General features: G+C 42.9%; 5 protein-coding genes across 10 annotated transcripts; 3 read left to right on the top strand and 2 right to left on the bottom strand.

Annotated features, from left to right (window-relative positions):
- Positions 1-423: 423 nt before the first annotated feature.
- mapk3 (mitogen-activated protein kinase 3) lies at positions 424-5,289 on the bottom strand. The gene is made up of 9 exons (XM_037257029.1): positions 4,810-5,289; positions 3,218-3,400; positions 2,946-3,135; positions 2,499-2,615; positions 2,312-2,426; positions 2,107-2,238; positions 1,875-1,984; positions 1,507-1,635; positions 424-1,438 (listed from the first exon to the last, which is right to left on the bottom strand). The coding sequence occupies exons 1-8, from the start codon at positions 5,025-5,027 to the stop codon at positions 1,516-1,518; spliced, it is 1,185 nt and encodes a 394-aa protein (XP_037112924.1). The 5' UTR covers positions 5,028-5,289; the 3' UTR covers positions 424-1,438; positions 1,507-1,515.
- nudt9 (nudix (nucleoside diphosphate linked moiety X)-type motif 9) lies at positions 1,588-8,257 on the top strand. Of its 2 annotated transcripts, none has more exons than XM_037257031.1 (8): positions 1,588-1,670; positions 6,059-6,337; positions 6,589-6,678; positions 6,771-6,857; positions 6,960-7,071; positions 7,170-7,316; positions 7,489-7,573; positions 7,693-8,257. In XM_037257031.1, the coding sequence occupies exons 1-8, from the start codon at positions 1,651-1,653 to the stop codon at positions 7,836-7,838; spliced, it is 966 nt and encodes a 321-aa protein (XP_037112926.1). In that variant the 5' UTR covers positions 1,588-1,650; the 3' UTR covers positions 7,839-8,257. The 2 variants fall into 2 exon arrangements, with proteins under 2 accessions (XP_037112926.1, XP_037112925.1); XM_037257030.1 differs by lacking the exon at positions 1,588-1,670 and adding an exon at positions 5,674-5,874.
- Positions 8,258-8,562: 305 nt separating this feature from the next.
- si:ch211-11k18.4 lies at positions 8,563-12,061 on the top strand. The gene is made up of 12 exons (XM_037257027.1): positions 8,563-8,811; positions 9,289-9,400; positions 9,505-9,598; positions 9,712-9,766; positions 9,830-9,970; positions 10,050-10,210; positions 10,369-10,467; positions 10,550-10,695; positions 10,798-10,969; positions 11,058-11,170; positions 11,321-11,405; positions 11,497-12,061. Exons 1-12 carry the CDS (start codon positions 8,694-8,696, stop codon positions 11,551-11,553), a joined length of 1,353 nt encoding a protein of 450 aa, XP_037112922.1. The 5' UTR covers positions 8,563-8,693; the 3' UTR covers positions 11,554-12,061.
- A 403-nt stretch (positions 12,062-12,464) lies between these two features.
- rabep2 (rabaptin, RAB GTPase binding effector protein 2) lies at positions 12,465-16,248 on the top strand. Of its 4 annotated transcripts, none has more exons than XM_037256517.1 (12): positions 12,465-12,684; positions 13,410-13,565; positions 13,801-13,871; positions 13,940-14,278; positions 14,378-14,473; positions 14,544-14,642; positions 14,779-14,886; positions 15,380-15,458; positions 15,577-15,588; positions 15,713-15,867; positions 15,935-16,051; positions 16,116-16,248. In XM_037256517.1, the coding sequence occupies exons 1-12, from the start codon at positions 12,639-12,641 to the stop codon at positions 16,218-16,220; spliced, it is 1,383 nt and encodes a 460-aa protein (XP_037112412.1). In that variant the 5' UTR covers positions 12,465-12,638; the 3' UTR covers positions 16,221-16,248. The 4 variants fall into 4 exon arrangements, with proteins under 4 accessions (XP_037112412.1, XP_037112411.1, XP_037112414.1 ...); XM_037256516.1 differs by having other exon boundaries at positions 15,377-15,458; XM_037256519.1 differs by having other exon boundaries at positions 12,466-12,684; positions 14,779-14,853.
- Positions 16,249-17,094: 846 nt separating this feature from the next.
- atp2a1 (ATPase sarcoplasmic/endoplasmic reticulum Ca2+ transporting 1) lies at positions 17,095-25,248 on the bottom strand. Of its 2 annotated transcripts, XM_037256515.1 has the most exons (26): positions 24,982-25,248; positions 24,757-24,893; positions 24,436-24,453; positions 24,099-24,181; positions 22,957-23,061; positions 22,267-22,405; positions 22,109-22,189; positions 21,959-22,044; positions 21,736-21,891; positions 21,518-21,659; positions 21,278-21,444; positions 21,106-21,194; positions 20,939-21,041; positions 20,742-20,873; positions 20,546-20,671; positions 20,250-20,468; positions 19,954-20,065; positions 19,652-19,875; positions 19,342-19,562; positions 19,074-19,276; positions 18,919-19,004; positions 18,672-18,805; positions 18,411-18,528; positions 18,213-18,330; positions 17,905-17,947; positions 17,095-17,370 (listed from the first exon to the last, which is right to left on the bottom strand). In XM_037256515.1, exons 2-25 carry the CDS (start codon positions 24,872-24,874, stop codon positions 17,943-17,945), a joined length of 2,985 nt encoding a protein of 994 aa, XP_037112410.1. In that variant the 5' UTR covers positions 24,875-24,893; positions 24,982-25,248; the 3' UTR covers positions 17,095-17,370; positions 17,905-17,942. The 2 variants fall into 2 exon arrangements, with proteins under 2 accessions (XP_037112410.1, XP_037112409.1); XM_037256514.1 differs by lacking the exon at positions 17,905-17,947 and having other exon boundaries at positions 24,982-25,245.
- Between the last annotated feature and the right edge of the window lie 100 nt (positions 25,249-25,348).

Raw genomic sequence — 25,348 nt, 5'->3', positions numbered from 1 at the left:
AGGGAGCCGCTCTTGGGGGGGGGGGGGGTGGAAATAATAAAAATAACCGTCCAACTACAGCTACTCAACACACACATACACACTCACACGTTTACTGAGGCAAAAATGATTCCAACCTGAAAAGACTTCCTGACTTCAACTGACAGTTCGGTGTAAGATGGCACAATCCCACCCTCACAAAGTTACATGGCGCAAACGTTTTGACTTCCATTTTTGAGGTCCGTCCTGAAATTTGACTCGAAACATTCCGTATGTTAAGTAGTGTATGCTTCCTTGTCATGCAGTTGAGCAATGACGGAGACAAGCGAGCCAAATGAGATAGCAGTAACAGGATGCCGTGGTGGCTTCCTTGGTGTTAATATTGAGCGGAGGAGGGGAAATGAGTGCATCTCACTGGCCGACTGTCTTTTATGCCTGTGCAGTTGTACTGTACTTGTGCTTTTACTGCTCATACAACCTCAAATGCTGAATAATAACCGAGTAGGTGCACATTGCAGAAAGCATCCGAGCGTATTCTGGAGCTTTGTGAGACTTGGCAACATGACTGGCTTGCTTTGAACCACACCTTAGTGTGACTAACAAATAGAGGGCGAGTTCAATCTGTCTTGCCCTTTGTCTGAGCTGTAGCAGCTCGAGAAACATTTCAAAAACACGTTGATCAATCCGGTCGCTGCCCACTTTCTTGCATCTCTCATCCACTTTGGTTAATTTCAGGAATGCATGCATTCATATCAACATCATTTAGAAAAGAAAAGAAAAAAACTGTAAACATGCCAGTGAAAACATTTGCCTGAATGTCAAACGTTTAAAATGACTTGCACAGATCAATCAAACATATAAATACAAGGAAGCTGATTTTTTTTTTTTTTAAAGCAAACAATTGCGTATGAATCAAAGCTATGACGAGCCTCCTTAAAAAGAAAGAAAAAAGCGTTTTTTTTTGTTTTAAAGTTTTTGTATGTAATGTACATAAACCCACACAACAAGCACCCCCCCATTCTTTTAGCCCTCGTTTGCAAGTCCTACTGTACACGTATGTAGCAAGACAGAGTAATGGTGTCGATTAATAAGGAATAGTCGTTTATATTTGTGTGCAAGAGAGCTGGGGGGAAAAAAAACAACAACAAAGAAGAGATTGATCGGGTAATGAAAGGTGATCATGATGGAGAGGGGGCTGGAAAAAAACAGGACAGAGGAAACTGAAGAGTGCAGAGGAGAGTAAAGAGCGAAGAGCCGCAACGGCCCCACCTAAACACGCAAATCAAATTCAAACACTTAGCTTTCTTGCGGTGGAAATGGAAAGAAAAGCAGCCAATGTTCTGAGTTTTTATCTTTTCCTTGGATTTTTGAGGATGCATTTTCTTGTATTTAAGCATGTCATCTGAGGGGGGGGGGCTTCAGGTTCCAATCCTGTGGTTGGCGTAGAGACCCTTTTAGACTAAAGGAAGAAAAGAAAACAGGGTTACTTTCAAGATCTTAACCCAAAAAGTATTTTTTTTTATTTACCCGTGTGTCTCAGGAGCCCTGATAGGTCTCCTGGAAGCGAGCCGTCTCTTCAAATATGAGTTCCTTCAGTTTCTCCTTGGGAAGGTCATCCAACTCCATGGTGAAAGTGAAGGGCTCTTCTGCCACTGGCTACAAACAAACACAATGAGATGTGTTATTATTTGGTGAGGTTGGCCATAGTTTTTCATTTTTTTGACAGGCTTGCAGTTTTAATCGGTGTAGTGGACTGCTGACATTTTTTTTTTTTTTTTACATAACTTTGCTGAGACACGATTAGCAATACGTTAGCTACTCAACGTTACAGCTAAATTCAAAGTCAATTTTTAATAGAATTTGAAAAGAATATTTGTGTTACTCAGTGAGTATACCTCATCCGTGGGGTCGTAGTACTGCTCCAGATAAGGATGAGCCAGCGCCTCCTCAACACTGATACGCTTGTTGGGGTTAAAGGTCAACATGCGGCCCAGCAGGTCCAAAGCTGTATCAGTTAAACATTTGCATTTGATTGACCAGCAGAAAAAAAAAAAAACACAATAATAATAATCAGTTCTGTTAAACATCATTTAAATGTATGCAAAAAAAAAAAAAAAAAAATTTGACCTTTTCGGTCGCCCCTGCAGAAAAGCTTCTCCCAGGGGATTTTGGGTTTTTCAGGCAGGGACTGCAGATAGTTTCGGGCTTTCATGTTAATGATGCAGTTCAGATCTTCTGAGGATGGAGAGCCAAGGACACCTACATAGAAGACACATTAGCAACATTATTTTTTAAAATGGCTATTCAGGTGTTCACAAGGATGAGAACTCACCCAGAATGTGGTTGAGCTGATCCAGGTAATGCTTCCCAGGGAAGATGGGCTTGTTTGATAACATCTCAGCCAGGATGCAGCCCACTGACCATATGTCAATGGACTTAGAGTAGCCCTGAGGCATACGCAACAGGTTAACAATCTACTCAGTCAGCCTAAGACATGCACAGGCACAGCCACAGCTCACCTTTGAGTTCAGCATGATTTCTGGAGCCCTATACCAACGCGTAGCCACGTACTCGGTCAAGAATCCTGTGTGGTCGTGCTCAGGGTCAGCGATCCGTGCCAGTCCAAAATCGCAAATCTTAGGACAAAATGAATCGTCATCAAAACTTTTTGTTCCTGCATTCACTGGATGGTGACTATTGTGAATCCATTCTGTAAATTGACATCATCCAAATGTGATCATAGCTATTTTTGTGCATGAGTAAAATGCATCTGAAAGCCACAGCAACAGGTGCCGCTTTTGTTCTCCGCTTCCCACATGATCGGCTAATCCGAGGCTTCAAGTCTGCCTAATGAGAGCTCACCAGTGTGATGTGAGGCCGTACTATACAGTACGTGTTTCCTTCTCTGTTGATACACTGGAGACCTGATTGTAAACAGCTACAACCATGCATTTGTGAGGGCTGACCTTGAGGTCGCAAGTGGTGTTGATAAGCAAGTTGGAGGGCTTGAGGTCCCGGTGCAACACGTTGGAAGAGTGGATGTACTTGAGTCCTCGCAGGATCTGGTAGAGGAAATAGCAGACGTGGTCGTTGCTCAGCTTCTGGCTCTTGAGCAGCTTGTACAGGTCTGTCTCCATCAGCGTCTGCACGATGTAACTGGAAGTACACTCGAGTCAAGGAGCAGAGTCGGAGAGCGGCCGATATATATTACGTAACAGCATGGTAAGATAAAGGATACACGTCTCTCATGTTGTCGATGTGGCGAGCTCTTAGAATGTCATTGATACCGATGATATTCTCATGGTTGAAACGCAGCAGGATCTTGATCTCCCTCAGTGTGCGCTGGCAGTAGGTCTGGTGTTCAAAAGGGCTGATTTTCTTGATGGCCACGCGCTGGTTGGTCACGTGGTCCAGGGCAGAGCTGGATGTGGAGAAGAGCGGGCACAAAACAGGGCTCATGTTACACACTGCGGGATTCGTACGCCATAGCAGGAGCGAGGCTGATGATGGGGCGTTGGAGAAGTCGGAGCTGCAGAGTTGAGCATGTGACACATCGCTTTGCTGTGGACAACTGGAGGTGTATGCTACACCTACACACCGTTTGGAGTAGGTGTAGAAGTGAGACGTGACCAGGTAGAGCTCAGAAGTACTGGATCGTGCATTAAATGAGACACAAATGCATTTTAACATTCCACTGTTTAGCATCAATGACCATAACTTGAGGCTGATATGGAAAAAACATTCTTGACATTTTTTTCCCAAGTATGTGCGAACATAAAAAAAAAAAAAAGCACAATCTCTGGACCACACTCGAGTACCAGTAGGTGCATGAGAATTCTGAGAACACGCAGAACAAATTCTCACACATCATCTCGCATGAGGGCAGAGATGTAAGTGAAACAGAAGAGGGTGAGCATTTGTTTTCAAAAATAACACTTGGATTGCACTCTAAGTGGAGACGGTGTTAGTGAAGGAGGATGTAATGAGGTACATGTAATAGTTTATTATTAACAAAGGAACATGAAACATTACCGCTCCATGAACGATTTGTTCTCTTTTTTTAGTTTCATTCTTCAACCAGAATGTTTTTACACAAGTATTTGTGTGAGTACTTTCTCCACCAGGCCTAGCCAGTCAAGTGTGCCTAAAATATCAACAGCAGAATCGTATGATCTCGATGACACAAACCAAAACAGACCTCAATGTCGTCAGTACTTCTCGGAGATGATTGTATACCGACTGGCGTGAGGCCAAATGCTCCCCACGTAACTTGTGGTCATGTTCGCAGCTCAGCAATGACTTGCCACTGCAATCACAGCAGTGAGTTGGCAGTGATATCGCATTGTGCGCAACAGGTTTCCTCAACGTGCCCACACAAGGCTGCAGATCACCAGCAGCGATAACAGAAGAGGGGAGGCCTCGGTGCAAATCCCCGTTGCGTCCTCTGCAAAACCCTTTTCTGCACAACCGATTATCTTTAGCGATCGCTCTTTATACCATGGGACTATGGTTGCATACAATCGGTAAGCAACTTGAAACAACGGAGAATTCTACTTGGGTAAGCTTGGAGAAGGACAGCAAACTGCGTCCTGCGCCAATGCTATAGAGAGCATTTCCTGTAAAGCTCATAGCCACGCCTGTAGCTCGTTTGCTAACCTGCTAGCCACAAAACATTTTGATTTCGATCAAGCGACGCTCTGACGCTTGACACTAGGCGACGTGTACAGGAAAACATGGCTGTAGTTCGGAGGGTAACACTCGCTGATCGTAGCAACAACCAACTATCCGATGTTGGGGGGGAAAACAACTGATTGAAGAAGTACTACTCACCACACCATTCCGTATGCCCCCTCCCCGATATAAGACAGGTTGGTGTAGCGGGGGCCCACGTCGAAGATCTGGCCCTTCACAGACTCTGACGCGGGTTTCTGCCCCGTAGCACCCGGCGCTCCATCATGCGCAACAGTGCCAGCCGCCCCAGCAGCAGTAGCGCTGTTGGAGGCTGACGCTGCGGCCCCGACCGCTGCGGTGCTGCTCGAATCCGCCATTCTTCCTCTCCAAGCCGCGCCTGCCTGTGCCTTCTCTGTCAGGGAGTTTTCACCCAGGGACCTGCGTCGCTCTCGGCAAGGTTGGACGTCTCAAGTTAAGGCTTTGACGGACTGGAATGTTTGATAGACGGAGCAAAGGGAAGCGGGGGCCTCTCTTCGAGCGTAAACGGATTGCGTGCGCGAGCTGGGATTTGGTCCGAGTACAGAGCGTAAATGCGCGTGCTGAGCTACGGTGATGCAGTTGCGTTAGATTTGCTAATCATGTCTACTTAGCCGGGCGGAGTTACGTCCAATTCCCGTCTCTTGAAACAAGCACCGCCTGTCTAGTTTCTCTGTGTACTACACCAAACCAAACGTGTTGCATTAAATAGCGCAACCTTGGGTGGGCGTGTCCAGTTATGTTTGCTGTTTATTCCACGAAATAGACAGATACATTAGTTCTGATTTTGTTGTTATTTTCAATATATGTATATGTATAAAGATAGATAGATAGATAGATAGATAGATAGATAGATAGATAGATAGATAGATAGATAGATAGATAGATAGATAGATAGATAGACAAAGAAATATTTTCCTCCAAATGAATAAAATAAATTGATCTCTATGGAAACGAGTGCAACTGTGACCGCGCCCCCTGGTTGCGTCATGACGAAGTCAGTGAGTGTACTTCCTGGTTACGTCGCGAATGGTACGCGACAAGTTGTTTATAGAAAAAGCACGAATTTATTGAATACTTTCGTCTAGGAATGATACGTTTTGTACTGCGAAAAAACTGGATTATCCCGATTCGTTTAGCGCTCACCATTTTGGACTTCCCGTATACAGTCAGCACTTACGGACTCAGGTTTGGATTCTAGTCATAAATACTTAAAGCTGCCTTGAGTAATGGAAACCGTTGGAGATACATTATGTGACTTTTGAGTCGTAAATCATGGATATAATTGTTGCAATTGTTGCTTTTATTTTTGCTACAGTTTCCATTACCATTGATTTTGTTATCTATATTCAGTAAGTTTCCTTTCCTGCAGGGCTGTCATCCCCTGCTCAGTTGGCCATCCTTTCAGAGTCAATCAATCAATCGCTCTCATCAGTTCAAGTTGTTCCAACTGCTCCAAGAGTGTCTGCACAATGAGAGCTTCAGCACACATAAAGTCCAGATGCCCCGAGTACCCAGCCTCCCAAATCAAGCGCTTCCCAGTGAGTGATTCCCAGGTGGACTGGAGTCAGAACTTCCCAGGATATGAGCCAATCAACTATACTCATCTTTCAGTGGTGAAAAAGCCAATATGGGCAGATCCTGAAATTGGGTGAGCATCAGTATTTTGAACAGTGACATTTGCATGCATTTCAAACCTCGGCCTTCAATGGGGACTTACTTGACTTAACCCATCTCCTATACACATGAGAAAATGATAATCATACTCACCAGTAATTCTGATGAGTGTTTTATTAGTATTTGCAGATTGGTGCAGATGTGCTAGTTAAAATTGGCTTAGTTGCGACTGTATAGTTTTGGGGGGGGGAAAACCATCTTGATTTATGTTTCCTTCTCTTGCAGTTTATTCTCTCCACAGTTCAATACTTTGGATGGGTCCGTGGACAGAAGAAGCTTTGAGGGCTGCTACAAAGTGGAAGATGGAAAGCCACTGTGTGTACTTAGAGCGAGAGATGTTATTATACTGTTTGGACTGGTCGTCAAGTCGACTAAAGATGTCATTTGTTTTTTTCATTCTTCTCTAGAAATCCTCATGGACGCACGGGGATGATCGGTAGAGGTTTGCTGGGGCGATGGGGACCCAATCATGCTGCAGATCCTATTGTCACAAGGTATATTTTTTTTCTCATTGCTGTGCTACCTATTACAATATCAAAATTTCAGATTAAATCTAACCTTCTACCTGTTGCAACTTGGATGTCATTGTCTGACAGATGGAAAGTAGATGCCAAAGGAGAAAGGATTCTTCACCATGTTTCCAAAAAGCCCATCCTGCAATTTGTATCCATCAAGAGAAAAGATTGTGGGGAGTGGGCCATTCCAGGCGTGGGTGGCTTTTTCCACATTTTGTGTTCTTCCCTTTCCTGTTACTACTGCCACGATTCTCGAGGACGAAACTCACATTTTCTGTCTTTTTTTTTTAGGGGATGGTAGATCCAGGGGAGCAGGTTTCTCTCACACTTCAGCGAGAGTTTTCTGAAGAGGCTTTGAATTCGCTGGGAGTACCGCCATTAGAAAAATCAAAAATTCATGAGCGCATCACCCAACTCTTCAAATCATCCGGTTATGAGGTTTGCAACTGACAAATGATGAAAACATTCTTACCAGCATGTTTGTCAAAAGAAAAATGCTGACGTGAGTTACAAGTGAGCATAATGATAAACGTAGAATATAAGCTAAATGTGATTGTAAGTTTCCCCATTTTGTTGAGCTTAAGAAAAATACTTTTTTTTTGTTCTGCAGGTCGTTAAGGGATATGTAGATGACCCTAGAAACACTGATAATGCTTGGATGGAGACTGTTGCGGTCAACTTCCATGATGAAAATGGTATGCATGATTTGAAGAATGCAGTGTTTTTTTATTTCATCAACAATTTGCTGGACACTGACGCAATTGCCATGTTTAGTGAATCCATTTTTTTTTTCTCTCTCTTTGTTTATACGCAGGCAACAGTGTGAGCGAGCTGCCGTTGCAAGCTGGCGATGACGCAGGCCAAGTACAGTGGGTTGATGTGGACACGTCCTTCCCACTCTACGCGAGCCATTCTCATTTACTGGAGCTTGTTGCCAAAGAGAGGAAATCCCACTGGTAGTCAATGTAGGAAACATTTGTGCACTGACATCTTGAAGTGTGTTTTCGAAATGAAAGACAACTGTATCGATTTTCTTTTGGTAAGAAACAAAATCAGATTTGTCAGTGTCTCTCCTGTGTGTGTATTACACGCACACTGTGCAGTAACATCTGATCCGGGGGAAGCTTAACATGCGACAGGACAAGGAGAACATTATTTCTGTTGGAGAGAAAATTATGCTAATATATTCATTGTGTACGAGAATCACATTAACCCAATGTGGTCATGCGAGAACAACACAATTAGCTTAATTAATTTAAAGATGATAAGAGTACAATCACAATGAACTTTCATAGATTGATCTTTACATGTGAATATAAATGACTGAACACGTTTTTGTTTTTTCTCACGCAATAAATGACAAGGATGTATGTACATTATATCTGTCTTGATGATTCATCATTCACTATTGTTAATGCAGTGTAATCAAATGGTTCATTGTATTATGAGTAATCAACTCCTGTTGCTATTTTTCGAGCTGTGCCTGAATTGTAGTGCAGAAAAATAATAAAAATGTTTATAAAGTGCGCACTGAAATCACGTTTCCATTATATTTTAAGTAATGTTTATATTATTAAATGAACTGACTTCATTATAAGCGACACGATTGGTCAGTTTGTACTCCAAAAATAAACTACATTACCCACAAGTGACTGCGACAAAAAGCCGCTCAAGTCGCCGACGTGGCCTGATTATGACGTCATTATCCTGCGTTTCGATGTACCGGGGCGATTCAAACTAGACAAGGAGCTTTCGCTCATTGTAACTCAAAACTGCGGCTGCAGATGCTTTATTAGAATATCTGTGAACGGAACAATGTCTGGAAAAAGCAAAAGTAGGAGCGCAGCAAATGCGGATTTAAAATCTAGCGGTGTAACATGCGATGAGCGCATTTTGCGGGATTGTCATCAACTGTACATCGAACCCGACAGTGGTGAGTTGGCTGAGCATCCAAAGTTAGCTGGCGGACATGCTAGCAAGCGGGGTCGGCTCTGATGATAGCTAACCGGTAGTTAGCTAATTTATGATGACTTTGGGGATCGTTATCATAATTGCTCGAGTTTGGTGAAAGCAAACATTTGCTTGTGTGCTCTCTGTTTTGTCTCGAATTAACCCTTTAGGCGGGCGAGCTTTTCACTGCTTGCCTTAAACATAGCTGATTTTGATTTGCCGTAAATCCAATTATTATTGTAAAAATAACACTTTAGTGCTATTTATTCGATTAAAATCTGCTGTCCTGTGTCCAAGCTTACTTGCATCTAGGTGACAGGTGCTTTCACAACTATCACATATTAGATATTCAATAATTACAATAAAAATGATCTTCAAAACTGCAAATGCTCCTATGGTGAACAACAACTATGCGGGGAATGATTTCAATGACTCTTAACACATTAATGGATGTATTCAGGTTTGATTGCTGTAGCTGAGTCTGTGGGTGTAAAGTTGCTGCCCCCCAGGAAGAAAATTACTGTCATGCTGATGGGCAATCACTCTGCTGGGAAAAGCTCATTCATCAACTGGTAAATCATATTATTTTTGTATGTTCACATATTTCACCCTGGTCTTTCAAACTAAATTTGATTCCATAACCTTTCGTCATTAACTCAATTTTTTTGGCTTTCAGGTATGTCGAAGAGCATATTCAGCGCACTGGTGTTGCTATCGAGACACAGGGATTTAGTTTCGTTACAAGTGGGCGAAAGCGAGAATCCCTCACAGTAAGATCTCTTTTGATATGAGCCCAAAATAACAAAACCCACTTTGCAAACAATGCCTACAAATATTCAAATAATACTTGCTGTATGAAGAAAATGTCTGTGTTTTTTTTTAGGGAAATGCCACCCTTCATTTATATCCCCACTTCAAGCCTCTGCAAGAGTTTAAAGGTGAGCTTTCATAAAATGTAGACATTTGTATCTATATTATTATTCCCATTGTTTGCTTTCTAGGCGTAGCAGAGTATCTGAGCACAGAAATCTGCACGTCACGGCAGAAACGTTTCAGCCTGGTGACTTTTGTGGATTCGCCTGGGTTGGTGGATGGTGATATGAAGTATCCCTTTAACGTGGATGAAGTTGTCCTGTGGCTAGGTGGGCCAAGACCTCTTAACGTATCTTTCTTTTCCGTGCAGTGTGGCAAAATAATAGCCTTCCCCATGTCCCTTCCCAGGTGATCTCTGTGACTTGATTCTGGTCTTCTTTGACCCGATGGGTCAGGCTCTCTGCAAACGTACCCTGAACATTGTGGAGGCCCTGAATGACAAACAAGGAGATCGTCTGCGTTTCTACCTCAGTAAGGCGGATGAGGCCGGGGGAGAGTCTGACAGACAGGTAGGTGCAAAGTCGATGGGTCTTGCAGTCAGCTAAATAGAAATACAGTCAAGTCGTTAATATCAAATAAGTTCAAATGGTTTTCTCTCAACAATTTTGAAAAAAATGGTGTCTTTGTGCTCACTCTCACTAAAGATCCTTTATGTTTATTCTCTCAGAGAGTAATGATGCAGATTGTCCAGGAGCTCTGTAAACGACCAGGACTGAACAAATGCGGTTTTGACATGCCCACCATCTACGTTCCTAATCCAAACAAGGTACATTTCAATGCCTGTCCACCTTGTAGCCTTCCATCCAACAAATTGTCCTGTAATCTGAACTGCTTGTTTTTGTTTGTAGCCGAGCCGCTGTGTCAACCAGATTGAGGAGGTGTGTCGCACCATTGACAAGACCATCAATCAGACAGTTCAGAATACACTCAACTCTCTGGAAAAAGATTGTGACATCATTAGTGAAGCCATCACTGATAAAATAACAAATGACAGGTACTACACAAAACAAACAGTCATAATAATAAAATATCCTTTTGTAACAACAATTTTGGACTATAGGTTAAGTCTCACGTTGTTATTTTTTTCATCTCAAAGGCAGATCAGCATTGAGAACCGAAGGGCGCGCTGCAAGAGCTGTTTCCTGACGCTACTGGGCTTCAGCATCCCCATGACTCTTTTGGCTGTATTGCTACTGGGCACTCTGTCCAAGGAGGTTCTGGAGATAGCTTTGGGCAGCAAAGGAATCGAAGCCCTGTCTCTTTATTTGGTTGGTGTCCTCTGCATGAAGTGCCATTTTTCTTTTTGTTGACTGAGCTGTCAGTTCTGAAGCGGTTGTCGCTTTGTGACCTCCCCAGGTTCCCGCAGTACATTTATTTGAAGCGATGCCTCGAGAACAGCAGATTTACGGCTGCGGTGGGATGGTCCTGGCCTCTTTCCTCCTACTCATTATTTCACGATTCTCTTTCAGGTACCGCAATTACATCTCCATTCCAGTTATTATATTTATCACCCATAGTATATAATATTAAATGCATATTGGAACAAAGTGAACATTAAAACACAATCTTTTGCTACACATGCAGAAGGAGAATTAATTATTAGTGTTTACTCTTTGCAGGACTCAACCAACTATGTCAGGAAAGCAGAAAAGACAGTTGCAAGAGAAGTTGGACTTTGTTCAGGAGGTGGCAAAGACCAAAAAGGTAGTGCGTGTGGAAGGTTGTGGTTCCTTGTAATAGTATCAGAATAAACAGCGTTTATACATATGAAATGTTTTGTTCTTTTGCCTTGCAGAAAAAGCTGTACGAAGATTATCTGCGGCAGAGTGTCAGCGATCATGACATGAATTAAAGACTGAAATAGACAACTCGGACCAAACATAAATCAACAACACTGCCACCTGGACACAGCAATAACTTGTGATGAGATTTTGTTTGAAGTACACCCACGGAAATGTCCTCCATAGACCTTTTTTGATTTAGACATTACTTCTGTGAAATATTACCTAAGAGAAAGGCCTCGTAGCAAACAGGCCTTATGACTTTTTATTCATTATCTATGGACAATTTATATTTGTCGACTGAATCACGATTGTCACATCGATACCACTCTACAGTATATAGAATAACTTTTGCAAAGCATTTATAGTATTTCTTTGTCAATGGTACTGAACTTTGGGGTAATAATCATATGGCACTGGTTTAGTATAAGTTACTGCTCTTTTGTTTTTTACACTTACCGGAATTTTATAGTGTTTTGCTAGGAGGAATCGAATACTGTATTCATTTCAGCTTTTTACATTCCCTTTTTTCCCCCAAAAGCTTAACTAAAAGAAATAAAATGCTCAACTTACAAAACATTACATTTGTCTTCAGAATTTGTGTTCAAAACTTTCTTGCAGCTCTGCTGCTTGTTTGTTTACAGTTACACCCATGAAAATGTCAAGGTGAACTTGATTCAAAAGCCCAAAGATTAAAATAGCTTAAAATTCCAGAATGTGTAATTTTTCTTGCAGTATAAGGTCTTATGTCAGACGATGACGAAAAATGCTTATGCAAAACAATTTGTGGAATGTGATCAATAGACGCAATATATCATTGTTATAATTAAAAAAACTTGCACAACATGCATTTCTGCAATTGCAGTTTAGATCGCAATTGCAGGGGAAGTCTTTTGTAATTTTATTCTTCCCTCTGCAAAGAACTGTTCAACTTCAGCCATGGTAAATAAATTCCAGACTGAGAGAGCGCGCGAGGTGGACACAGGAAGGAGGTTGACGCGATTTCCGCAGGCTTAAACCGGGGAAAGTTGTTTCCTGAAGTTGAAGCTGTACTAGTGCTCATTTCCACTCTAGAGTCTTAGTAATTGTAAAATGCCTTGCGCAAGTTCATCGTCATCGTCCGTCTGGTTTTGGTTGTGACATTTTTCGTCTTCTGATGGACTTGTCTGGTGAAAGCATGAGCTCAACGACAGAAGACACAGGTACAACTAAATAAAATATTGCATGGGATGTGTGACATGTCTCGCATGTCAGCATGTAAAACGATCGTCTCATGTACAAACGAACTTGTCACTTCACTTTTTATGAAACCTGTTGAAGCTGCAACTAACTTGACCGTGTTAGCATTTAGCATCACTAGCTCGCCGGTTGCCCAGTGATACTTTTGCAAAACTGTATTTCTCTCTGCTTGAGATATTTCGATCATTTCACTTCTTATATAATAATAATTTGGAATTGTTATTTTTGTAATATTATTATTAATAATAATTACGTCATACATCAGTTCTGCTACTCATGTAACATTGTCTTTAATATTGTGACGTCACAGATCGTAAGGGTAGGGCTTACACCTGTACTGTACTTTGTACATGGCAATCTTGTAGGCTTTCCTTTCTTAACCATACACCTCAAGATGTGTTTTAGTATTGCTAATAGTACAAATCAACTTGTACTGTTTGTAACAAATAGGAATAATGCATGAACATGCAAATTGTCGACGAATAGGAAAGAACTGATTGTTGAAATAGCATCCGGAGGCACAACATAAACAATAGACCAGTCAAGCTGATAGATCAGCAGGAAACTAAAGCTTTGTTCACCCTGTTTCTGCACGAGTTTCCTCCAGGCCATAACAGGTTTGCATAAAATGAACACAAATTATTTTGGATGAATATTGTTGTGATCATCTATTTGTAATTTTTTTTAGAAGGCATCCTTCAGGCCCAATTGACGGAGTGTCGAGCTCAAGCGGAACACTGGCAGGGTGTGGCGACCATCTGTGAACTGAGCAAACGGGAGGAACTGGCAGAGCTGCAAAAACAATGTGATCAAGAGATCCAGTCTCTTCAAGAGGCTCTCAGGGGTCAGTGGATAATATACACACTATGTGCCTAAGTGATTTGTTTTAGCCTAGTATGTGTATCACAATTGATCTAATTAAACACATGGTTGGAAATGGACGAATATATTTTTTTAGCAGTCTGGAGCCGAGTGGGCCCATGAAAGAAACGGCAATAAAAATAGAAAGACTTTGATGTAAGAGAAGCACAACCACCAAGTTCGACCCATTGTGGACAAATTCCATAATGTTTTCACAGAAACGGCAGCACAATATGAGTCCAGGATAGCCTCTCTACTTGAGGGGAGGAGAGCAAGTAACCAGAATGAGGTGAGTGTTATTATCTAATTTTCAAGTTGATCAGATTCAATGCCACTATTTTCTTCTTCATCCAATAGGCGAGTGGAAAGAAGGGCAAAATGGACACAGAGGTCACCAGCAATGATTCTCAAACATCACCAGACAGGTTACACGGCCAACAAGTAGACCCCGAACTTGTACCGGAGGGAGAAGCCCCACCGGTTGTGACGGAAGGATATTTTTCACTGCGGAACTGCGACTCGGCCTCGTTGTCCTCGTTCTCCGTAGACACACCCTCCCTACCTAGAAAGCTCCACGCTCAAGAAGACACAGACTCCCTGGTTTCAACAGGAACTCTGGTCCCCGAAGCCATCTACCTGCCGCCAGCCGGCCATCGGCTGGTTACTCATAGCGACTGGGATGCACTCAATGCTCAGGTGAGGACATGAAGGAGACCAGCCAGCCAATCACAGGTCACATAATAAACTAGCAACTATTAACATCCACATTCATGCCTACAATCGTATGTTGGACAGTTGTCAGAGTTGAGAGGAGAAGTGACTCGACTCTTAGAAGAGAAGGAGGAATTGGAGAAAGAACTGGAAACGCAGACCAACCACACACACAAACAGGTAGAACTTAAAGAGACACAGCAGAAGTCAAATTGAGTTATGTGAGGATGTCATCTGTGTGTGTGTTCAGGTATCAGTGCTCCAGTCTCAGGTCCAGTCATCAGAGGCCCTGCTTCAGGAATTACAGAAATCCCTCAGCCAGTCACAAACGTCAGTCCAGAGTCGACTGGTGAGTGATGAACTTCATTTGGCCTCACACATTCTCCATTTTTCAATGCACAAATGTTGAACCTTATCAAGTCTTACTTGTGGTGTTGAAATGGTGCATATGCTTAAAAGTGTGTGATGTTTGTGTGCAAACCCAGTCCGAGTTGTCGCTGTCCCAGAAAAAGGTGTGCAGTGAGCTGTCCAGGCTGAAAGGAGATCCGGTTGAGGATGAGGTAACAGGCTCATCGCTCCCAGCATCACGGCAGGTGCCGTATTACTGTTTACAAAAAAAAAAAAATGCTGCAGGACACCATTTTGATACCAACAGTTTGAAATGCACGAAGATAATTAACAAATTAAGTATAACAATTAAAGTACAGAGGAACCTCAAAAGTTGCCTCAAAGTTCTCCAGAAGTGGCAGTGTTTGTTATTTGACCAAAATGTCTGTGATGTCATGACCACTCTCCAATAAGGAGTTGTCTGCAGCAGAAATGTAGCATAATGTTCGAGCTGCTCAGTTTATGAGCAGTAACTCTGATTAAATATTCGCAAGGCTTAATTATGGCCCTACGTAATAACTACAATGGCCACTAGGTGGCAGTGTGTTCTTGTAGTAAGCATTCCTTTTCACCATTCCATTTGTCAGCTGTTCTCTGAGAATGTTTTCAAATAATTATTCTCTCGTGTACATATAATTATGATGGAAAAATAGTACAGTGAACCTGTTACTTACTGTTGCGCTCTTATCTAACCAGCAGGCGGCGCACTGTGAGGAGCGCCTCCGTATTGAGATTGTCAACCTGAGGGAGCGGCTTGACATCCGAGCAGAGGAGAATGGTCTGTAATAGGATTATAGTTGGTTTTGTGGTTAGTATTCCAAGCTTTATTTTCTGCTTGACTAACATTTTGGATTCATTCTCTTTTATGTACCTGCTCATACACGGAACCACTTCAGAAATGCTAGAAGGTAAGCGTATGAAACACACATTAGATTTATTTTAAATATGATTAACAAACCCAATATGTTCACCTAAGACATCATAATAAAGTGCACTTTCAAATGAGGTGTTATTTGTGCTTACCTTCCACAGTTCAGTTTTCTAGTTTAAAAACCGAGACGGAGAAAATCCAGGCCCAGAAGGACCTGATTCAGGAAGAGCTAATGGTTTGCCGCACTGAACTGGCGGCCCTGCGGGTGGCGCTTTCTCATGTGCAGAGCAACAACAAAGTGCTCAATAGTGATAATGTGAGTCAACATCTCGATCAATAGAAGCAACGGAACTAATAATGAGTTTCGTGTTTGTGTCTGGCAGGAGGCCTTACATGAGCAGTGCCTGGAGCTCCGCAGTCAAGTGATCAGCCTGCGCTCTCAGGTTGACACCAGCCAGACTGTCCAGAGAGATTTTGTTCAGCTCTCTCAATCACTGCAGGTATGAAATTAATCTTCAATGATTTTAAAATCAGTGCTGTATTTGACTCTGCTTCCTCCCTAAGGTGAAACTGGAGTTAATACGACAGGCGGAATCTCTTGAACAAGTCAGGGAGATCCTGGAGGAGGGAATGAGTGATGCCGATTCCTCGCCTGCAGACGCCTCATGAGTTTGCTATTGTACGGACCAAGCCAAAAGATGGACCAATGATGCTCAAGTAAGAACAGCAATGTGCAATTTTGAAGAGAACGACAACAATGTCTGCACATAAACGCAGTCTTACACTAAACCATGTTATTAGGACAGATAATATATTTTAACAATAAAACCTCAAAGGGGTTTAACATTAAATATTTAGAAGGTTAGTGATTCTTTCTCCTTTTTCCACTTCATTAAAGCCCGAGGCAGCTCAGCAGTGCTCGAAAGCTAATCTATGTTTGAACTTTGTAAATGATGCCATAACCAACAACCACACTAGCTCATGATTTAAACATCCAAAGTCTATATTTTGACAATGCACCCACTACATATCCACAGATCCAGTGATGGCTTTCTAATCATTTTTATTAGATTTCATAGTGGCTTTCAAATTGTTTTCATATGTATAAACATTTTGTAACCATCTTTTGGAAAGAGGACGCAATGCAATAACGGTTCATGAAGTGATCCAAGTTTTTGAAGTGTTAGTCATGTGTTTTTCTAAAATATTCTTAATTTGTCTTACTTTAACTTTTGTCTTATCAACCAAAACGTTATTTCCAGCAAATGTTTGTTGTACCTTCAATATTGAACATTTTGTGTTTGTGCAGAAAACACATGGACACCATGTATGACACTTAGCATTTTTGTTTGTCAAAAACACTATTTGAAGAAATATCTTCAAATGTCACTTTTAATTCTACATTAAAATACAATACATAATGAATGCATAAGAGCTGGATATTGTCAGTGAGCAGCAATAAACTTTACTTATGAACTTTTATATAGTCTACCTTGTATGTCATTGAAGAAAAAAAAACCCACAAACTAAACAGCTATCCAACATTCTTTAAATATCTTTATTCTTTAAGAATAGAACGCTATAATTATAATTATTAACTCTGACCTATGTATTAATTTCAGTACATACACAGAAAAAAAAATATTTTGCAGCTTGGTGTATTTTCAGATGGCTTATTTATGTTCTCTTCTATCAGATCACGTCAAGTGACTGTTAGCGCGCTCTTTAGCTCTCTTTCATTTGGAGCGCTCAGTCGCTTTTTCGTTCATCCTCGCTTTGTGGCAGCTCAATGTTGGTGCACTTTGTCTTTAGACTTTCCCTGCGTCGGAAAACAAAAGAAAAATAATTAAAATAGTTTGGCTCACTTTTGCTTTGCGTGTTGAAACGAGCAGTTTGGGATTGTCATGCGACACTCGGCTGACTATTTATGACAAAAGCATTTGTCATTATAACGGCTTTCCGAAGCTTTACATTTGCACTCAGGCCTTAATGCTGTAAATAATGCCGTAGTGAATCCCAACATGCATTTTGAGATGTTTTTTTTTTTCATTCTCAGTACTTAGGAAGAATATCATCAACTGTTCCATTTTACTTTATACTATTAAATATTTAAATACTTGTTAACTTAATACGACTTGATTTATTACCTAATAGTGCAGCGATTGTGGCAAGCATCAATTAAATGCAATTTATCACAAGCAATAACTTTCAGTGACGTTTCAATATCGCAATGAAAAAAAGCACGAGCTGCACTTTGCTATGCAGAAAGCATTGTAGAAACACAGACTAACATGAAACTTCATGTTAGACATGCATAATGCTGAAGATGCTAAAACCTTGGGTTCAGCAATACCTTGTCTTGTTACAGGGTTTGGAGGAGGGGGGGCAGGTTTAAACTGGATTGTAAGAGGGGAACAGTTAAAAAAATAAAGCATTCAAAAGGGAGGAACATTAGATATCATCATAGGAAGCATATGAAGTGTCATTGGAAGAAGGGAAAAAGAGATTAGGGATTTTTTAATATGTTATAAATAATTAGGGGTAATTCTTTTTCTGCATTCTATTGAAAATATTTCCAAAATACACATATATATATATATAAATACATAATAGATAAATGTAAAAAATATTACAAATACTCTTAAGAAAATATAAACCTACCCTCCAGATATGTGCGAGCCACAAACTTGAGGACCTCATCAATTAGAATGACTGGAAAGGAAAGCTTCAATACCACAATCCACTGGTCTACTTTCAAGTGAGTGAGCTTGAAGATCATCTACAGGAAGCACAACAACATTTTTTCCCAATTAGGAGGAGATAGATGAGAGAGGCAGTAGAAGAGGAGGTCAGACTCACGGGCAGGGGGTCCACATAGATGATCATGAAGTGAAGAGACATGGAGAGGGTCATGGCAGCCACTAGCCAGAGGTTGCTCCAAGGGGGCATGCGCATCAGGGACTGGTTCTCCGACAAGCTGGTGGCAGAAAAGATGAAGTTTTACTTAAGGTTCTTTGGTGTTTGAGCACTTTTGAAACATACAGCAATTTTTTTCTTCTATGCAAATCCCAAAACTTTATGGGAGCATTGTGTTGTATTCCGCTGTTTCATTAGTCCTACCTATTTAGAGCATTGCACATCTCAATCGTGACCAGCACGGACAGAGCCATGGTCATTGGAGGAGATGCCTCAAACACATGACAGTGGATTCCAGCAAAGTCCTCATTGTCATCACTGCACTGCATGAAGTGTGACTAAAGTCCAAGAAAACATTCAAAATTATTATTTGGTAGATCCCTAGATGTCTATACCAAAGGATTGGGTAGAATTGTCTCTGATAGAATGATCCTCTCATTTAAATACAAACCAGTTGATGGAAGGAGACCAACGGTCCATCCTCGCAATACAGGAACCACCAAGCAGCTGCAGCGACAGTTGCAGCACCAACATAACCTGGCAAAACATTTGACGTGTTGAAGTTGATTTGGCAAGCAAAAGGAAGCAAGTGAAACGATTTCCTACCTCCGATGGCCAGATATCTGAAAAAGAGCCAACCAGAAATCAGGGGCTCTTTGGGTGATCGAGGGGCTTTGCCCATGATGTCCAGGTCTGGAGGGTTGAAGCCTAAAGCAGTGGCAGGAAGCCCGTCAGTCACAAGGTTGACCCAAAGCAACTGAACTGGGATCAGAGCCTCAGGCAGGCCCAAAGCTGCCGTCAGAAAGATACTGAAGAAATATGGAAAAGGGTTAGCTTGAGCATTCTCGACCTCGTCAAATCATCAAGTACTTACCAGACGACCTCGCCTACATTAGAAGAAATGAGGTAGCGGATGAACTGCTTCATGTTGTTGTAAATAGCTCTGCCCTCCTCGACAGCAGATACGATGGAAGAAAAGTTGTCATCAGCCAGGACCATCTCAGAGGCTGACTTGGCAACTGCAGTGCCAGAGCCCATGGCGATACCAATCTCCGCCTTCTTCAAGGCAGGGGCATCATTCACGCCATCACCGGTCTGTGTTAATTATGGAAGAATATATTAGCCGGCCTCCACGGACCAATTGGAAAGCTTATTCCAAGTTCAGGGAATGTTTGTCTCCTCACCATGGCAGTGATCTCATCAAAGCCTTGGAGGAACTCAACAATTTTCGATTTGTGGGACGGTTCCACCCTGGCAAAGCAACAAGCCTTACGGACTGCGTTCTTCTGGTCATAAGAAGACAGGTCATCAAACTCACGACCGGTGTAGGCCTTGCCGGTGACGTCCTCCTCCTCAGAGAAGATGCCGATTCGGCGACAGATTGCCACTGCCGTGCCTTTGTTGTCACCTGAGGAGACCAAAGCGGAGTAACTGACCTTGTCTTTTTCCAAGACTCAGGTTGAGGGAGATCTTGTGAACCACTGACCGGTGATCATGATGACACGAATGCCAGCGGCTCTGCACAGCTCGATGGAACTCATAACTTCCTTACGTGGAGGGTCAAGCATACCAACGCAGCCCACAAAGGTCAAGTTGGTCTGATGAGGAAAAAAAAAAAAAAAAGATTGATCGTCACGGCTAAAAACTTGAAATCAATTACAGTGTGTACAGTCAAGAATCAAGATTTCAAAAGAAGTTCCATTAACCCATTCACTGCCAAGATCCATTTGAACTGGGCTACCCCTATTTTCAATCCAAGATTATATCATAGCAGTCATTCACCTCATACTCTGCAAACCTGGTGGAGTCCTCCAGGTTCATCTCCTCCTTCCTCATAGGGGAATCGCAGGTGGCCAGTGCCAAACAACGGAGAGTGTCTCGCCCTGTCCCCCATTCCTTGATTACTGCCATAATGTGATCTTTGACTGGCCCAGTCAGGGGAAGTCGGGTGGTGCCCACGCGAACGTAGGAGCACCGCTCAATCACACCCTCAGGGGCACCCTGGTAACACATTTACAATGTGGCATCATTTTGTTGGCTCTCTTCCGAGGTGACTTGCTCAGTTTGTATTCACTCACTTTGACAAACATCTTGTTTCCTACTGGGGCTTTTCCAGACTTTGCTGGAGAACAATAGACTGACATGGACTTTCTATCTCTGGAGAACTCGAGTGTGAACTCCTTCTTCATCAGCTGCTTAATCACCTGTCAGAAAAAAAGTAGAAAATGAACGAAAATTGATTTGTCTCAGTGAACCGGATTTTGCTGGACTTACACTGCAGCAGGCATTGGCTCGTTCCACCTTGGACAGGCTCCGCACTTCAGTGTTGAACACGTTCATCTTCTCCACCAAACAACACAGAGCCGTCTCAGTGGCCTCACCCACTTTTTCATAAATTCCCTTCGACTGCAAAAGGAAAAAAAGGATTTTAGATGATTCGACGGTTGAGATCTCTTTAGCGCTCGACCGACCTCGTTGTAGTCAAGCGAAGAGTCGTTGCAAAGAGCACAAATGGTGGCCAACTCGACCAGTCCATCAAACTGGCCACATTTTACGCTCATGCCCCTCCTTGTCCTACAGAAACAAAACTATTTGAATTTGTTCATTTTATACATTACATGTACACAAATCCACTTACACTTCTCCCTCGGGTGTGTATTTGGAACCAGAGATGTCAAATTGACCGAGAGCCACATTGTCATCGTCCACTTTATCGATAATGAACATCTGTGAGGAAAACAATTTTTGCTTCAACTCTCCAGAAATGAATATTCTTCCTCTGGAAATATATACTGAGAATGAGAATGTACCTTAGTCACACACATCTGGTTGGTGGTGAGGGTACCGGTTTTGTCAGAGCAGATGACCGAGGTGCACCCCAGGGTCTCTACAGAGGGCAAACTTCTGACGATGGCATTCTTCTTGGCCATGCGGCGCGTTCCCAGAGCCAGACAGGTAGTGATGACGGCAGGCAGACCTGGGATGGTTTTAAATCATATATATTAGTTTGGCCTGAGGTCACGGATATTGGACCTCATGTTGGAGTTTACCTTCAGGGATGGCAGCCACAGCTAAAGCTACAGCAATCTTGAAATAATAGATTGCACCCCGGAACCATGAGCCACCATGGACTGGGTCATTAAAATGCCCGATGTTGATTATCCACACTGCCACGCAGATGAGGGAGATGACCTGGAGAGGGCAATTTTGAAATATTCATTGGCCTTATTGTCTTGATTGTATTTCATGTCTTGTTTGGGGCTCCCACCTTGGAGAGCTGCTCTCCAAACTCATCAAGTTTCTGCTGCAGAGGAGTCTTCTCCTGCTCAGTGGCAGCCATCTGGTCACGGATCTTCCCGATCTCAGTGGTGACGCCAGTTGCTACGGCGATGCCAGTAGCTTTTCCAGCAGCAATGTTGGTTCCCTTAGTGTAGAGATTTAAGCCATGACCTTTTCTTGTTTGTTTTCAAGTAAAACTGTAAGACACTCACAGAGAACAACATGTTCTTCTTGTCCTGGTTGACCGCTCGTTGGTCCGGGATGGCATCGGTGTGCTTGATCACGCTGACTGACTCACCTGGTTAACCAAAATATCAGTAAGACTTCTTTGCAAAGTGTTGTGCATGTATGACAACACTTACCAGTGAGAATGGACTGGTCCACACGTAGAGTGGTGGACTTGATGGAAATGATTCTGATATCGGCTGGTACTTTGTCACCAACTACACAAAAAAAAAATAGATCAACTATGCTAATGGATTTTAACTCACTAGGGAAGATTATGAAATAATAAACTTACCAGAGACCTCCACCACGTCACCAGGAACAATCTCCCTGGCCTTGATTCTCTGCACACTCTTCCTGTCCGCCCGGTAAACTTTCCCCATCTCAGGCTCATATTCTTTCAGAGCCTCAATGGCGCTCTCTGCGTTACGCTCCTATGGAAAATATATACAAAAAAACTCTAGGGATCTTTCAGGTGAACACTACATCAGTCCAAACAGAAGTTGACACCCCGTGCCTCGACGTGTAAAGCCCTCTCCATTCTCATACCCCCCCCCAATGTGTGAATCCTCGTGCATAGTTTCCAAATGACTGCCAGAGTATTGATGCCCTCCACTCCACCGTCAAACACGGATGGTAACGTGATCATTCTAAGTATTTTTACGTGGAGAGTCTTCAAGGCAGGTCGGTTGTAATTCTCTCTGCACCTCCGCAAGCCTGGCTTAACCTTTCACCCCCCTTCCCGCTTTGCTGATGTCATGCCGCTCATTCTGGCTCGACGTGAACTTTAAGCTCTCGCCGCGGCTCTGGAAGGAGCACGCCGCAAAGGACAAAAGAACGGCGACCTGATAATTTATTATGTGTGACTGGTTCTAAGAATATGAGTCTATTTAGGTGAGTGTAAAAGACGGCCTTCGGGGGGGCCAGGTATGTGTCCTTGAGACTGCCTGCGATTGTTCCTGTGTGTTTATGTGGAGTCACTGACCTGCCACACACCAACGATGGCGTTGGCAATGAGGATGAGGAGGATGACGAAAGGCTCAACGAAGGCTGTGACTGTTTCCTCACCTTCCTCGAACCAAGCCAATACCTGAGAGAGTGAGAGAAAAAGTAACCAGTATGACATATAATGTGAAAATAGTTTTTTGATTTTGTCAAATTTGGATCATTATTGCTCCTCTCCACTGATGTGTGCTTCTGTGCGTGACAGCTCCGTGCGACTACACATGGGGGTCTGTTTTGGAATAGGCTAATGTCATGTTGACATTGACACAGATTAGTTTCAGGCCAGTGGCGCAAATTCACAGCCATAAAAAAAAAAAAAAATAATCATGACATCGCTCTTTGGTAGAATCGAACTTGTCATTTTTTTTTTCCTACCATATTGCTCTTCCACCTTGCCTCCAATCAAAGACAATCGACTTCCAGAAAATTCCAAGCCTGTCAGCACATGGCAGCGGCGGGATATTCCTGTGCGTATGATTAGGGGAGCCGTGTATTCCCAGTATTTACTGTTCTCTCTTTTAGAAAGCATACATGACTCCGAATCTATTGCTCCCGTTTGTCACCGTAACAAACAATGTTGTGTTGTGCAACCCAATCCCCAGCACCCTTCTGGGTCTCAATCTCCCGCCGCTGCAAGCCGCCCCTCGTTCCTTCCATCCCTGACCTTTGTCCAAGGATACAGTTTCTCTTCCTGGCTTGAGAACTTCTTAAAATAAAGCTCCGGCCATGTGTATGTACACACACGCACATAGTGGGGCGCACTCTTTTACAGCCCGCCTTTCTCTTTCTCGCACGCATGCATGCACACCGGCACCATCGGGCCTTCTAAGGCCATCGTGACAGCTGTGTAGGCAGGCCAGAGGGTAGAGATGGGAGATTAAGACAATGTGTGCCACCTCCCTCTGCTAAACTGTTTTGGAGAGAACAACAGAGGTGGGAGTGAGGCCACCAGTTGTAATGTCATTGAAGAACTCAGGAAGGGTTTACCAGGGTTTGATGTAAACTTGTTGTTGATGCTAATTGAGAATTGGACAATACAGTTGATTACATTTAACATTTACTTCAGCCTGTCTAGCAAGTACAAATGTGATCTTTTACAAAATGAAAAGGCATCCAACTCACAAAAGAGATGCAGGCGGCCAGCAGTAAGATTCGGACTAACAGGTCCTCGAATTGTTCCGCTACTAACTCCCAGATACTCTTACCTGGAAGAAATGCATTAAAATTAAAATGAATTAAATTACACATGCATATTGAGGGTTGTGTGGAACATGGTACTAATTTCAGCTACATTCAGATTAAAGGTTACTATATTGTTGAGTTGTTTTTGAGCATGCAAGTGCGATAGATTTCCCATGCAACGCCACAGCAGAAGCTGATGGTAGGTGTTAAATGTACGTCTCGCTTGTCAGCGTATGGCACTGATGCTTCAAGATGGATGACAGAAAGCCAGACTCACCCTCCTCCGCTGGCAGCTCTGTGGGTGAGGAACGAGAGATTCGAGTGATTAGCGAGCCCAAATGACGACTTTACTACATTTACTGCACCGTTTGATATTTTTGCTTGCATTAAGTGACACGAGTCACTCAATGCACCACCGATTGTATAGTGGCTTTACTAAATGACCTTTTGTGACCTTTTGATCCATTTGTGCTTGATCATGTTAGCATAAAAATGCATTTGTTTCCTCCTGGATATTAAAATCCTGACCACTTTCCTCTTCACTACGTTTGATTTCTCTATCCTTCTGCTCATCCCTCCATCCGTGTCACACTCTCACCGTTGTAGCCATACTTGTCCAGGTTCTTCTTGAACTGCTCAGGCGTAAGGCCTTTGTCCTCAGTGACTCCAAAGTGGGCCAGAACCTCCTGCGACTCTTTGGCGTGTGCGTTCTCCATCCCGGCTGAAGCGGAGAGGCTTCGGAACACACGGAGACGTTAGACACGCTTTAGCCATACTCACATCAGCTGATCTGATGTTGCAAAGTTGAATGAAATGCACCCACCACTTTCTTCAAGTGTTTGGGAGTAAAAAAGTGGCAACCCCCCCCTCTGCGTTCACACTGACTCAACCCCCTCGCTCTCTCTCACGCTCTCTATGGGATGTCGCTCTCCTCCAGAAGCCCCGGACTGACAAAGTGCAACTTGGCAAACTGCTCTCCAAAGTTTTATACGTGTGAAAAAGTTCTCTCATTGGTGCCTGTTCACCATGCGCTCGCTCGTCATTGGATGATAACACCGCAATGGGGGAGGGGGTTGAGGGTAACAACTGCAGAGGGGGTCCGCTGGAAATAAGATGTGTAAAAGAGAGACAACCAGGAGGGGTGACACTATCTGAATGAGAGCTAGGGGACAACTGATGGACACGTGCAA

This window comes from Syngnathus acus, chromosome 8 (assembly GCF_901709675.1).
Source record: "Syngnathus acus chromosome 8, fSynAcu1.2, whole genome shotgun sequence".
Lineage (NCBI taxonomy): Eukaryota > Metazoa > Chordata > Actinopteri > Syngnathiformes > Syngnathidae > Syngnathus > Syngnathus acus.
This window is presented reverse-complemented; position numbering and strand designations above follow the sequence as displayed.

Coding starts and splice junctions, on each gene's coding strand:
- mapk3 (XM_037257029.1), bottom strand. CDS start 5,027: ATGGCGGATTCGAGCAGCACCGCAGCGGTCGGGGCCGCAGCGTCAGCC. Junction 3,401..4,809: donor GGGGCATACGGAATGGTGTG/GTGAGTAGTACT, acceptor CTCCACATCCAG/CTCTGCCCTGGACCACGTGA. Junction 2,427..2,498: donor AAATCATGCTGAACTCAAAG/GTGAGCTGTGGC, acceptor CGTATGCCTCAG/GGCTACTCTAAGTCCATTGA.
- si:ch211-11k18.4 (XM_037257027.1), top strand. CDS start 8,694: ATGTCTGGAAAAAGCAAAAGTAGGAGCGCAGCAAATGCGGATTTAAAA. Junction 9,971..10,049: donor TGAAGTTGTCCTGTGGCTAG/GTGGGCCAAGAC, acceptor GTCCCTTCCCAG/GTGATCTCTGTGACTTGATT. Junction 11,406..11,496: donor AGGTGGCAAAGACCAAAAAG/GTAGTGCGTGTG, acceptor TTTGCCTTGCAG/AAAAAGCTGTACGAAGATTA.
- nudt9 (XM_037257030.1), top strand. CDS start 5,777: ATGATACGTTTTGTACTGCGAAAAAACTGGATTATCCCGATTCGTTTA. Junction 6,858..6,959: donor GCAGATCCTATTGTCACAAG/GTATATTTTTTT, acceptor ATTGTCTGACAG/ATGGAAAGTAGATGCCAAAG. Junction 7,574..7,692: donor CAACTTCCATGATGAAAATG/GTATGCATGATT, acceptor GTTTATACGCAG/GCAACAGTGTGAGCGAGCTG.
- rabep2 (XM_037256516.1), top strand. CDS start 12,639: ATGGACTTGTCTGGTGAAAGCATGAGCTCAACGACAGAAGACACAG. Junction 13,872..13,939: donor GAGCAAGTAACCAGAATGAG/GTGAGTGTTATT, acceptor TTCATCCAATAG/GCGAGTGGAAAGAAGGGCAA. Junction 14,887..15,376: donor CGCTCCCAGCATCACGGCAG/GTGCCGTATTAC, acceptor TTATCTAACCAG/CAGGCGGCGCACTGTGAGGA.
- atp2a1 (XM_037256514.1), bottom strand. CDS start 24,874: ATGGAGAACGCACACGCCAAAGAGTCGCAGGAGGTTCTGGCCCACTTT. Junction 21,892..21,958: donor AGAAGAACATGTTGTTCTCT/GTGAGTGTCTTA, acceptor CTCTACACTAAG/GGAACCAACATTGCTGCTGG. Junction 18,806..18,918: donor TGGTCTCCTTCCATCAACTG/GTTTGTATTTAA, acceptor CTTGGACTTTAG/TCACACTTCATGCAGTGCAG.